At 42.4% G+C, this 12,658-nt stretch overlaps 1 protein-coding gene across 8 annotated transcripts in view; it reads left to right on the forward strand.

Moving 5' to 3' along the window:
- Pogz (pogo transposable element with ZNF domain) overlaps positions 1-12,658 on the forward strand; it is a 60,589-nt gene that overhangs the window by 32,804 nt on the left and 15,127 nt on the right. For 2 of the 8 annotated variants that reach the window (XM_011240090.3, NM_172683.4), the window contains exons 3-7: positions 251-409; positions 5,004-5,179; positions 6,630-6,738; positions 8,296-8,586; positions 8,666-8,875. In XM_011240090.3, the coding sequence (XP_011238392.1) occupies positions 251-409; positions 5,004-5,179; positions 6,630-6,738; positions 8,296-8,586; positions 8,666-8,875 (945 nt within the window). The other 6 variants (NM_001165948.2, XM_006501362.2, XM_006501363.2 and 3 more) reach the window with 6 other exon arrangements.

Consider the following 12,658-nt stretch of genomic DNA (forward strand, 5'->3'; position numbering starts at 1 on the left):
CATTCTCCCTTAAGCTGAGTTTGTCAGGGTAGTTATCAGAGCAACAGAAGAAGATAGAAAGACCAAAGAAATTGTGTCTAAGTGGTAGTCTAAGAGACAATTAGGAGGACAAATCATGTCAACAGTTAGAATTTTGAATGAAGTTAGAAACTTTTTTTGGCTGTCAAAACACAAAGGAATGAGAGGAAGCAGAATCCTTTAGTGTCACCTGTCCCTGTCTCCAAGTGACTATGCCTTCCCTTCCCCACAGTTTCTGTGAGCCAGCAGCCAGTCTCAGCTCCAGTGCCCATTGCTGCCCATGCTTCTGTTGCTGGGCACCTCTCTACATCCACTACTGTTAGTAACAGTGGGGCACAGAACAGCGACAGTACAAAGAAGACTCTTGTCACACTAATTGCCAACAACAATGGTAAGTGGGATTATTGGGAAAGCATTCTGGGATAGAGGCATGAGAGAATAAAATTGACCTGGAAGGCAGCTGTCCCTGGTAGTGCTATGGCTGTGCTAGCCGGAGGCGTCTTTAGGAACTGTTTGCGTGGAAGGAACACTGCAGATGATGCTGTTCTTCAGTCAGTGCAGGACTGAGTCAGGTCAGCAGGTTCCAGAAGACGAGCTCAGCATTGCTGACTGTCCTAGAGATCTGGGGCTATTGGTTGGTTTTGTTTGCATGCACACACAGATGCTCTTTAAATCAGAGGAGTCCTGTTCATTCGGTTAAGTTTTTTTACAGGTAGCTTTGTGTTGTAAATTTGCTTTGAGAGATTGATTGGTTGTTGGCTCCTTCGTATTAAGGAGAAAAGTTGTTTCTACTAGAATGAAATGGTGAAAGAATAGCATTTTCAGGGCATTTTCTTGATCAGAGAAACTAAAATGAGTTTGGTGTTTTAAAACAGGGTCTCATATAGCCCAGGCTGGCCAGTTACTCCGTCTTTTTTTAATATTATGTGTATATGTTCTTTGCCTGCGTATATTTCCGTGTGCCACTTTCATGTCTGATGCCTTCTGAGGGTGTTGCCCCCGCCCCCAGAACTGGAATTATAGATGGTTGTGAGCTGTCATGTGGATGCTAGAAATTAAACTACTGAGCCATCTGTCCAACCCTAGTCTTCAACTCTTGATCTCTACCTGTGCCACCAGTTCTCAACTTCTATTCCATGTTCAATAACTCTCTACGTACTGAAGATGATTCCTGATAGTTTGTATTTTAGGATTCATAGCAGTGTATACTTCCAAAGACTCATTTGATGTATTGCTACAAGAACTTTATTTGTTGCTTTTTTGATATCAGGTCTTTCTATGTAGCTCTGGATGGCCTGGAACTTGTTATGTAGACCAGGCTGTTCTCAAACCTGCAGAGATCCACCTGCCTTTGCCTCCTGACTGTGAAAACAGCATCTCCCACCATGTGCTTAGTTGTTTGTTTTTGGGTGGATTTGTTTCTGTGTATGTGCATGTATTTTACTAGGAACTGGATGAGCATGGTTGTCTTTATCATGCCCTGTGTCGTCATCCCCTCCTACATATACACACTGGGAATTGAATATAAGGCCTCACTTATAGGTAAACGAGGCCTTCTGAGGTAAACGAACACTTCTAGCACTGAGCTATATTCTCATCTCCAGCAATCTTTTTATGTGTTTATTTTGAGGTACAATCTAGCTAAACCACCAAGGCTGGCCCTAAACTTGGTCCCTTCTGCTTCGTCTGTCTAAAGAGGGATTTTATTTCTTTTAGAAATAAATTTTATCTTTGTAAGGATAATATGTGGGGCTGGGGATATAGTTCAGTTAAAATGCATGTATAGAATGTACAGAGCCCTGGGTTAGGTCCCCAGCACCACATAAACTGGTGTGGTAGCACTCCACAAGTTGGCAGGAGCATCAGAAGTTAAAGGTCTTTCTTGGTAATGTAGTGGATTTGAAGCCAGCCTGAACTTCATGGGACCCCATCATAGAAAAAGAAGAACTGCGGCTAGAGAAATGGCTTATTCATTAAGCCTCGTGCTTGCCACACATGCACAAGGACTTGAGTTCAATTCCCAGGACCCATGTAAAGTCCTGGATACCAAGGAGTTGGAAAGAGGTGGATCTTTGGGGTTCACTGTCCACCCCAGCCTTCTCATCCAGCTCCAGGCTAGTGAAAGACCTTATCTAAAACCAAAGCCAAAATGAGGCAGACAGCACCTCAGCCCAACCACTGCCCTCCACCAGCATGCATGTATACATACACAAAAATTGTGCGTTGTGGGCTGGTGAGATGGCTCAGTGGGTAAGAGCACCCGACTGCTCTTCCGAAGGTCCGGAGTTCAAATCCCAGCAACCACATGATGGCTCACAACCATCCACAAATGTGCATTGTGGGCTGGTGAGATGGCTCAGTGGGTAAGAGCACCCGACTGCTCTTCCGAAGGTCCGGAGTTCAAATCCCAGCAACCACATGATGGCTCACAACCATCCATAACGAGATCTGACTCCCTCTTCTGGAGTGTCTGAAGACAGCTACAGTGTACTTACATTAAATAAATAAATAAATAAATAAATAAATAAATCTTTTTAAAAAATGTGCATTGTGGAAAATGCTAGAAACAGGGCAGGGTGTGACAGTACATTCCTGTGATCATAGTACTCAGGGTTGTGAGCTCAAAGCCAGTCTGTTATATAGCAAAACCTATCTTAAAAGAACTTTAGGGGGCTGGAGAGATGGGCTCACCAGTTAAGAGCACTGACTGTTCTTCCGAAGGTCATGAGTTCATATCCCAGCAACCACATGGTGGCTCATAGCCATCTGTAATGGGATCTGATACCCTCTTCTGGAGTGTCTGAAGACAGCAACAGTGTGTACTTAGATATAATAATAAAATAAATCTTTAAAAAAAAACAAATAAACTTTAGAGTGGGAGAGAGGAAAAATAGAGAAAATCTAGGTAACAAAGTCAAAGGGATGGGGAATTAACTGTCCTATCATGTGGAAATGACTATAATTCTTCATTTATACAAATAGTTCTTTCTGCAGTTTTGTGTGGTGATGTCTTTTTACAAAAATAGAATCATACAGACCATATTTCCCCTACTTTTATTTATCTTGTAATATGTAGTGAATATATTATCATTTTAATAGTTACTTATTAATATGTTTTATTGTTTGTTTTAGATAGGATCTTACCATGTAATTCTGGCTAAGAATTCACTCTGTAGACTAGACTGGTCTGGAACTCACACAGGTTTATCTGCCTCTTCCTTTGCCTCCCAGGTACTGGGAATAAGCCTTTTCCCATGCCTGGCTGTTTTGCTTTTTAAATTAATTATTTTATGTATATTAGTGCTTTGCCTGCACATATGTCTGTACACCTGTGTGTGCCTGGCACCATTGTAGGTCAGAAGAGGACAAACAGGAGTTACAGATGGTTGCAATGGGAATTGAACCCATATCCTCTACAAGAGCAACAAATGCTCTTAACTAACCTTAACCCTAATCCTAACTTTGAGCCAACTCTCTCTGTAACTCTTTGTTTTTCGACAGGGTTTCAAATAGCTCAGGCGAGCCTTCAACTTCCTATTTAGCTGAGGCTGGCCTTATCTCTTAAAGATTTATTTATTTATTATATGAGTACACCGTAGACATTTACAGACACACCAGAAGAGGGCATCGAGTCCCTTTACAGATGGTTGTGTGGTTGCTGGGAATTCAACTCAGAACCTCTGGAAGAGCAGCAGTCAGTCCTCTTAACTGCTGAGCCATCTCTCTAGCTCCTGTAAAGTGCTAGATTTACAGTTGTATATACATGCACACATTTTTGTTTGGTTTGTTTTTGAGCCTTGGTCTACTGTTTTCAAGGTTGGCTTCAAACTTGCCATAGCAACAGGGATGGCCTTGAAATGCTCACCATCCTGCTGTCGTGATCACAGGCAAGACTGCAAGCCTGGCTTGTGCAGTGCTGAGATTTGAAACAAAGTCCTTACACATGCTGGGCAAGCACTCTGCCAACTATGCTACATTTCCAGCCTTTTGTAATGCTTTTGATAACCATTATTTGAGTAACATGTTAACAATAGATTATAAAAAGGTACGTTGAAATTTCACTTCTCAGAGCTACAGTGAGCACTGGATATAAATGTGCATATACTACCTGTACTTAAGGTGGGTGGAGAGTATTGGCTGGGTTTGGAGCCAGCCTGGGCTATATAACAAGGCGGTCTCAGAAAACATCTCCAACAAGGCCACAAATCCCATTCCTTCTTCAACTGTTCTATTAACTGCAAGCCAAGCATTAACATTGTTATGCTTATAGGAGCCATTCTCACCCGAGCCACCACATTTGGTATTTCCTATAGAAGACTGTCTTGTGTTATTTGGCATCAAACTAAATGAGAACCTTTCTCAAACAGCAACAAAGTAGTTTAGGGCCAGTGAGATGGTTCAGTGAGCAAGTAAAGGGCACTTGCTGCTAAGCTGGAGATGCCTCCCACACTCAAGCTCACACACTCATGCTCACACACTCACACACATACACACTCACACACATACACATACAACCACACACAGAGATACACACACACACACATTTATCAGTAAATGTAAAAAAAAAGTTTAAAAGAGGATTAGCTAACAACAAATTACCTTCTTACAAAAAGATTTTACTTAAAATATGGAAAGTCTTCCCTTTTTGGCTCTGCTGATTCGGGGGAGAGAAGTATGTGGTAACTTAGCTCATTAGTGTGAAGCTAGGAACTGGTGCCTTTCAGCCTTAGGCAAGGCATGGGTGGGTTAGTGAACTACCCTGACTCACTTGTCTTGTGTTAGCTGTAGAGTTGGGTGACGCTTAAGTTGGAGTGAGTTTGGTGCCGTAAGCTGAGGTGAGTAGTAGCAGTTAAATGGTTTTGATATCTGAGACACTGTTTCTTAGCTGAAATAATAATGTTTCTTATTAATACAAATTTAGCAATGTTTCTAACATCCCTTTCTTGTTCTGTTTTCCTTTGTGTTGTCTGCCTTTTACCCTTTAGCTGGTAATACTTTGGTCCAGCAAGGTGGACAGCCACTCATCCTCACCCAAAACCCAGCACCAGGTCTGGGAACAATGGTTACTCAACCAGTATTGAGACCTGTCCAGGTCATGCAGAATGCCAATCATGTGACTAGCTCCCCTGTGGCCTCACAACCTATCTTCATCACTACCCAGGTGAGTGGGACTTTGAATTCTAGGCCTGGTAGGGGAGATAGACTGTGAGCCTCTAGAGGCTTAGCCTTGGACAGGGTCTTCATCACTGTTAGAGTTCTGTCTGTTGAACTGAGTTTCTCTGGACTGTTTCACGGGATCCTGCCTATGAAGTGCCCAGCATAGCATCATGGCTACATGATATTTTCATACACCTGAGAGGTCTGTTGAGTTGATTCAAGTCTGAACAGAAATCATCATTGGGAAACTTAAAATTAGAAAGGCTTCACTCAGGACTAGAGAGCTGGCTTACCCAAGAAGAGCATTTGTTGTTCTAGCACAGGACCCAGGTTCAATTCCCAGCACCTATATGTCAGCTCACAACTGTGTCTGTAACTTCACTTTCAGAAGACCTGATACCTTCTGACCTCCATAGACACCAGGCATCCCTGTGGTGCGCATACATATGTTCAGGGAAAACACTCATACGCACAAAAGAAATCTTAAGAAAAAAAGCGAAGCCTTCGAATTTGCCTTGCAAGGGATACCTTTTATCTGGGCTGCTTCTGCCCCCTGGGGTGAATTCATTGACTTTTGAATACAAGTATAAAATAAGTGGTCTTTGAAGAAGAGGACGAGGAAGAGGAAGAAAAGAGGAAGAAGAAGAAGACGACGACAACTTCGTTGGAAGTTGAAAGCCCAAATCTGAGTAGAATTTAAAGGCACATGCTTCAGAGGTTTGTTGCCTTTGAAATGGGCTTTGATAGCAACATTAAAAAAAAAAAAAGGATGATTTATATGTTGAATACTAGGTTAAATACATTAGGGATTTCTTTTCCCTCTTCAAAGCACCAGTGTGTGGATGCATAGGTTTGTTGGTTTTGGTTATTTAATAGTTTGCTAAACACTGTGGGTGTGGAGCAAACTTGTAACCCCAGCTTTTAGGAGAATGAAGCAGAAAACTGTCATAAATTCAAGGCTTGCCTAAGCTCCATAGCAAGTTTAAGGCCAACCTGGGGTATATAAACCTCGTCTCAAAAGACAAAATCTGGGCAGTGGTGGTGCACGCCTTTAATCCCAGCACTTGGAAGGCAGAGGCAGGCGGATTTCTGAGTTCAAGGCCAGCTGGTCTACAAAGTGAGTTCCAGGACAGCCAGGGCTAAACAGAGAAACCCTGTCTAGAAAAACCAAACCAAACAAAAACCCCCAAAGATGTTTGCCATAATTAAGAGTTTGGAGGCAGCCTAGGCTACATAACAACCTGTCTCAAAGCAAAAACAAACAAACAAAAAACCAAAAAAACACCCCGCAAAAACCTAGCATGCCAGATTTTCCTAAAATTCTCCATTTTGGTCATTTGAAAGCTGAAACTGTAGAGAGAGCCGCTAGGTGAGACTGGAGCCTTCAGTCATATTGTATTTAGAGTCCGGCTAGTTGATCTCTATATTAAAGGTCATTTTTCTTTTTAATTCAGGGATTTCCTGTAAGGAATGTTCGGCCTGTACAAAATGCAATGAATCAGGTTGGGATTGTGCTGAACGTACAGCAAGGCCAAACAGTTAGACCAATTACATTGGTCCCAGGTAAGGAGATACTTATAACCTGGCATCCAGATACTTTTATAGTTTCAGGATATTCTAGGTCATTTGGAAGCATGTATTTAAACAGAATTTTAAAGCACCATGTTAACAATTTAAGCCCAATTTTAAAAAGTCTTCCTAAGCTTTGACCAGGTGGTGATTTTATGTTGGTAACTTCACTACCCTTCATGAGGTAAAATACATCTTATTTAGTCATTACCAGTGTCTGCTGATGAGGTCAGCTATTGTCCTCAAAGAATATTATTAATGCAAACTCACAAATCTAATACTCCATATACATATACTCACTTATGTGGTAGGATTATAAATTGAATTTTACTTTAGTTTTAAAGCATTGGTTTTGGATATGCCACCAGGTATGGTGGCACACTTCCTGGAATCCAACATTCAGGAGGTTGAAGCAGGATTACTGTGAATTCAAGGCCAAGTCCTGTCTCAAGAAACAAACTAAGGCAGAGGTTGGGGGAGGACTTTAGATATAAATGAAGTAAATGGTATGTGCTTTGAGGATAATACTACCAATGACCATATAATGGAATATTGGGGTTGGAGGGTGTAGCCAGGGGTAGAGTGCATGCTTAGCATTGTTGAGGCCTTGGGGTCAACTTCCAGTACCAAAAGAAGATTCTTATAATTCCCCCCAAGTCACATTTCTTAAACATTAGATTTTCTACAATTTGGCTCAAAAAGAGAATAACTTTATTTAATTGTGTAAATGGTCCTCAGGACCATTAGGTGTCTTGGAACTAAAGGGACTTGCCTCCAAGCCTGACAACCTGTGTTCACTCCCTAGAAGCCACATGGCGGAAAGAAAGAACCAGCTCCCACATGGTGCACTGACCTCCACTTGCACACTGTGGTGTGCATGCCGCCCACACATAGATACTCACAGACTCAAAGAAATACAAGTACAGTCGGGAGCCGCTGTAGTTGGCTTTCTAAAGCTTTTTTGTTTTTGTTCGTTTGTTTCTTTTGTTGTTGTTTCAGAGCCTTCAGGGCTTTTTAGGGCATAAATCTGATCCAATTTCTCTGTAACATTCTGGTGTTCCCTAAATATTTCTCACTGGAATTGTCTACAGTTCTAGAAAATTGTTAACCTTTGGGACATCCTAGTAGAGTAGATTGCTTGCCCTATTTGAATGTATAGAAGAAAATGGAAAATTCTTTCAGAATTCTGAAAAAAGACTTTACGGATCAAGTCTGCCCTTTGGCCTGTATATAACCATTCTTTTCCCACTTCTAATATGGAGGCCAAGCTACTGTAAAAAAGATAATGTGGAAGGTATCTGAAAGGAGTTGGTGAGGATTTCTTCTAATTACTGCTTTATGAAACTTTGGATAATTCCTTTTGTTCAGTGGACAGCTACAGCTTTCTTAGATGTTAAGATGGACACTACTCTTAGTAACCTCTGGTGGTCACTCAGTCAGCTCAGGGAATAACTTTTTCCTGTTCTTGTATTTCTAGGAAAGGCAAGAAAATATTTTATAGGTGAGCTCACTGATGAAGGTTTGGGACTCTTTTTGTCTCTCTTTTAAAAGCCCCAGGTACACAGTTTGTTAAGCCGACAGTTGGCGTCCCACAAGTGTTCTCTCAGATGACCCCCGTGAGGCCAGGCTCCACAATGCCTGTGAGGCCCACCACCAACACCTTTACCACCGTCATCCCAGCTACTCTCACCATCCGAAGCACTGTCCCACAGTCCCAGTCCCAGCAGACCAAGTCCACCCCCAGTACCTCCACTACTCCCACTGCCACACAACCAACCTCACTGGGGCAGCTAGCTGGTCAGCCTCCAGGCCAGTCCAACCAGACCTCGAATCCCAAACTAGGTGAGACTTGGATGAGGAGCCGGCAGAACAGCATGGGGCAGTGGGTGGGAAGCAGATGATTTTCACTTGGTCAATGTAGCTCCCTCCTTCCCCTCTCCACCTGCAGTGAGCATTGCCAGCTTTGTCACTGTGAAGCGACCTGGGGTTACAGGTGAAAATAGCAACGAAGTGGCCAAATTGGTGAATACTCTTAACACTGTCCCTTCCCTGGGCCAGAGTCCTGGGCCCGTGGTGGTGTCCAACAACAGTTCTGCTCAAAGAACCAGTGGGCCCGAATCTTCAGTGAAAGGTAAGGTGAGAGGCTGGACACCAGTCATGCAGTCATGCAGAGAACATTGGTAAAGCAGTTGTTGCATTGAGACCATTGTGAAATGGAGAAATAAAATAGGATGCAGGTGCTTTGATTTGTTTTTACAGAAATGGTAATGTAGTAAAAGATTGAAAATGTAGCTGTAGCAGCTTTGGGGATCAATTAGAGACACAGATATGTTGATGAAAGATGTCAGTGGAGCAGTGGATTTTCTGAGGTGAATATTTTTTTAAAGATGTATTTTTATGCATGTGGGTGTGTTGTCTTCATGTCCATCTACACATCATAAGAAGACATTGGATCTCATAGGACTACAGTTATAGACAGTTGTGAGTTGCCACATGGGTGCTGGCAATTAAACTGAAGACCTGGAAGAGCAGCCAGTGCTCTTAATCACTGAACCATCTCTTTGGCCTCTCTGGAGGCAGTTTTTACAGTTGAGATGTGCTAGAGAGGTTTTCAGGAAAATAAGAATATGAATATGATAATATTTAAAGGTCCAGAGCAGGGACTGGTAACTTTCTGTGAACATTCTAGGCTTTGCGTGGAACATGTTCTCTGTTCTGAGTACTTAGGTACGCTGGCGCCATTGTATACAAGCAGCTGCCGATGATGACAGTGGCAAGAGCTGGACGCTGTTGTTTATGGGCTCTGAATTTAGAATTTTATATACTTTAAATGTGCCTCAAATTTTTCTTTTGGTTTCATTTCAACTATGTAAGAAATGTTGAATCTTTAAACACATTGAAAAACGTAGTCACAAAAAATTGAAATTCTTACTTTCTATGCAATATAAAAATTAATTCAAAGCCAGATGTAGTGGTGAATGCCTTTAATCCTAGTGCTTGGGATGCAGAGACAGAATATCTCTGCGTTTGAGGCCAACCTGGTCTATATAGTGAGTTGTAGGCCTGCCAGGGCAACATAAAGAAGACTTGTCTCAACAACAACAAAATAAAAACCTCTAGGTAAATCAAAACCCAAGCAAACACGGAAGCTGTAAAACTGAGAAGAGAGCTTGACATGAGGTTGGCATGTGTTAGTGCATGTCTGTAGTCTCAGCACTCAGGAGCCTGAGAATAAAAAAGGGCTTGTGAATGTGAGGCCAGTGTGGGTTACACAGGGCGATCGGTACCTCAAAAATCCAGAACAGAACAAACCAGCCAACTCAGGATGGGGGTTGACGAGAGGTAGCTTAGTCAATAAAGTGCTTGCCGCCGGGCAATGGTGGCGCACACCTTTAATTCCAGCAATTGGGAAGCAGAGGCAGCTGGATTTCTGAGTTCAAGGCCAGCCTGGTCTACAGAGTGAGTTCCAGGACAGCCAGAGCTATACAGAGAAACTCTGTCTCGAAAAACAAAACAAACAAACAAAAACAAATAAAGTGCTTGCTGTCTAAGCACTAATACCTGACCTAGATCGCCAGTGCCAAGTAAAAGCCAGCATGGTGGCACATGCTTGTGACTTCAGCATCAAGGGGTCATGGAGTTCACTGGCCTCTCAGTCTAGCTAAAACAGTGCAGTGACTATCAGGTTAAAACTCTGTCTCAGAAATAATTTGGACCAGGGCTACACAGAGAAACCCTGTCTTGAAAAAAAGAAAGAGAGAGAGAGGAGAGAGGGGAGGGGAGGGGAGGAGAGAGAGAGAGAGAGAGAGAGAGAGAAGAGAGAAGAGAGAGAGAATGAATGAATGAATGAATGAATGAATGAATGAATTTGGAGTATGATAGAGGAAGGGGCCTGAAGTTACTAATCTCTGGCCTCTCCAGGTAAGAATATCCACACATACATAATACACACATATGTATACACATACAAAAAGAAAAAAGTTGACACAGTTCCACGTGCCTGTAAATAGACCTAGCTACTTGTGAGACCAAAAAATGGATTGCTGTGTACCCATTATGACCAAGGGTATAGGCCGTGCTGAGAACCTATCTTAAAAATCAATAACCAGTATGATGGCTTATACCTGTAATTTAGCAGTCAGGAGGCCAATGCATGAAGATTACTGTACACACGTAAGGTCCTGCCGTAAAACAGCTAACCAGAACCAGAAGTCCCGGGAAGAAGCATGGGAAGAAGCTTCCCGTGATTAGATTTGACAAGTCTCTCGCATGCCAAAAGCACAGGCAGGAATCAAAATCGCTAATGCATCAGAGAACACTAGCAGCACAATGAAAACGTAACCTGTAGAATGGGTGGCAGATATAATATGCTAAGAAATTACTACCAATGAATAAATAATCTGTGTACTGTGCAAAAATAACAACCTACCACCATTACTGCCAATCTAAGGTGAGGCTAAGCAGGTGTGAAGGCTCAGCAGGTGAAGGTGCCTGCCACCAAACTTGATAGAGCACTTGATTTCTATCCCTGGAACCTGCATGATGGGGTGAGCCATTGGCCTCTAAATGCCTGCTGTGTGGCATGTGTGTAAACACACAAAATGTTGTGCCTGTTATAGTGGCCCGTGCTTTTAATTCCAGCACTTGTGAGGCAGAGGCAGGCAAATCTCTGAATTTGAGGCTAGCCTGGTCTATAACCCTTATCTCAAAAAGCAAAAAACAAAACTTTTTTTTAAATGAGGCAAAGAGGGCTTATGGAGAAGTAGCAGAGAGAAAATCCCTCCCCAGTGTGTGTGATCTCTGGGTTCCACCCCCAGCAGGTGGCAGGTCGGGGAGACATCTCTTAAGATAGTCATGAAATATCTGATAAGCATCTGGTGGCCAGGAGCATCAGTCTGCTTAGGGAAACACAAAAACCCTGGTGAAATAACATCAGTACCCATTAGAATAGCTATCAGAAAACAAGCAAACAACTCAACTAAACTAGCCGAATAACTCAGAAACACAAATACTATATGTTTTTTCGTGGATCCTAATTTCTATTTTGTATAAGTGTGTATTTTATTTTTATATGAGTAAGTTTAGACAGACGCCAGGAAACCACAAAATGTGCAAATGGTTGGGGAAGAGAGGTGAGTAGAGATCAGGGAGGAGCCAAGCGTGGTGGCGCATGCTTTTAATCCCAGCGCTCAGGAGGCAGAGGCAGGCGGATTTCTGAGTTCGAGGCCAGCCTGGTAACAAAGTGAGTTCCAGGACAGCCAGGGCTACACAGAGAAACCCTGTCTCGAACCCCCCCCCCCCAAAAAAAAGAGCGATCAGGGAGGAGATATTAATAGACCCATGTGATAGGAAGTGGGGGGGAGTCCTGGGATTGTAAGCAGGAGCAGGGGTAGGTAAAGGAAAGGAGCAGACATGGGTAGAGGATCAACCAAGACTTTGTGTGCATGAAAATGCCACAAGGAACTTCCTTTGTATGTTGGCTGAAAAAGAAGATGGTGTGTAACTAGGAAAATGATCTCTTCAGAGAAGATCCAAGATTATGAGAAAGTAGTGCCTTGATCTAGCCAAATGATTATACTCTTTCTTCATGAAACATGTGGAAACATGTTATATTAATTCAGAATATAATAAAAGGAAGTGTCAGAATATAGCAAGAGGAAGCTATAATTGTTTTTTGTTGTTGTTTTGCTTTTTTCAGTTTTTCTTATTTGTTGTGTATGGGTGTTTTGCCTTCATATGTATACATGCCTGGTGCCCATACAAGCCAGAAAAGGGCATCAGGCCTTCTTAAACTAGAGTTAAAGATGTTTGTGTAGCACTGTGTGTTCTTAATAACTGAGCCATCTGTCCAGTTGTTTTCAAAAGTAACAGAATGGGCTGGTAGGGTAAGATGGCTCAGCATGCAAAGCTGCAT

Source organism: Mus musculus, chromosome 3, assembly GCF_000001635.26.
Source record: "Mus musculus strain C57BL/6J chromosome 3, GRCm38.p6 C57BL/6J".
NCBI lineage: Eukaryota > Metazoa > Chordata > Mammalia > Rodentia > Muridae > Mus > Mus musculus.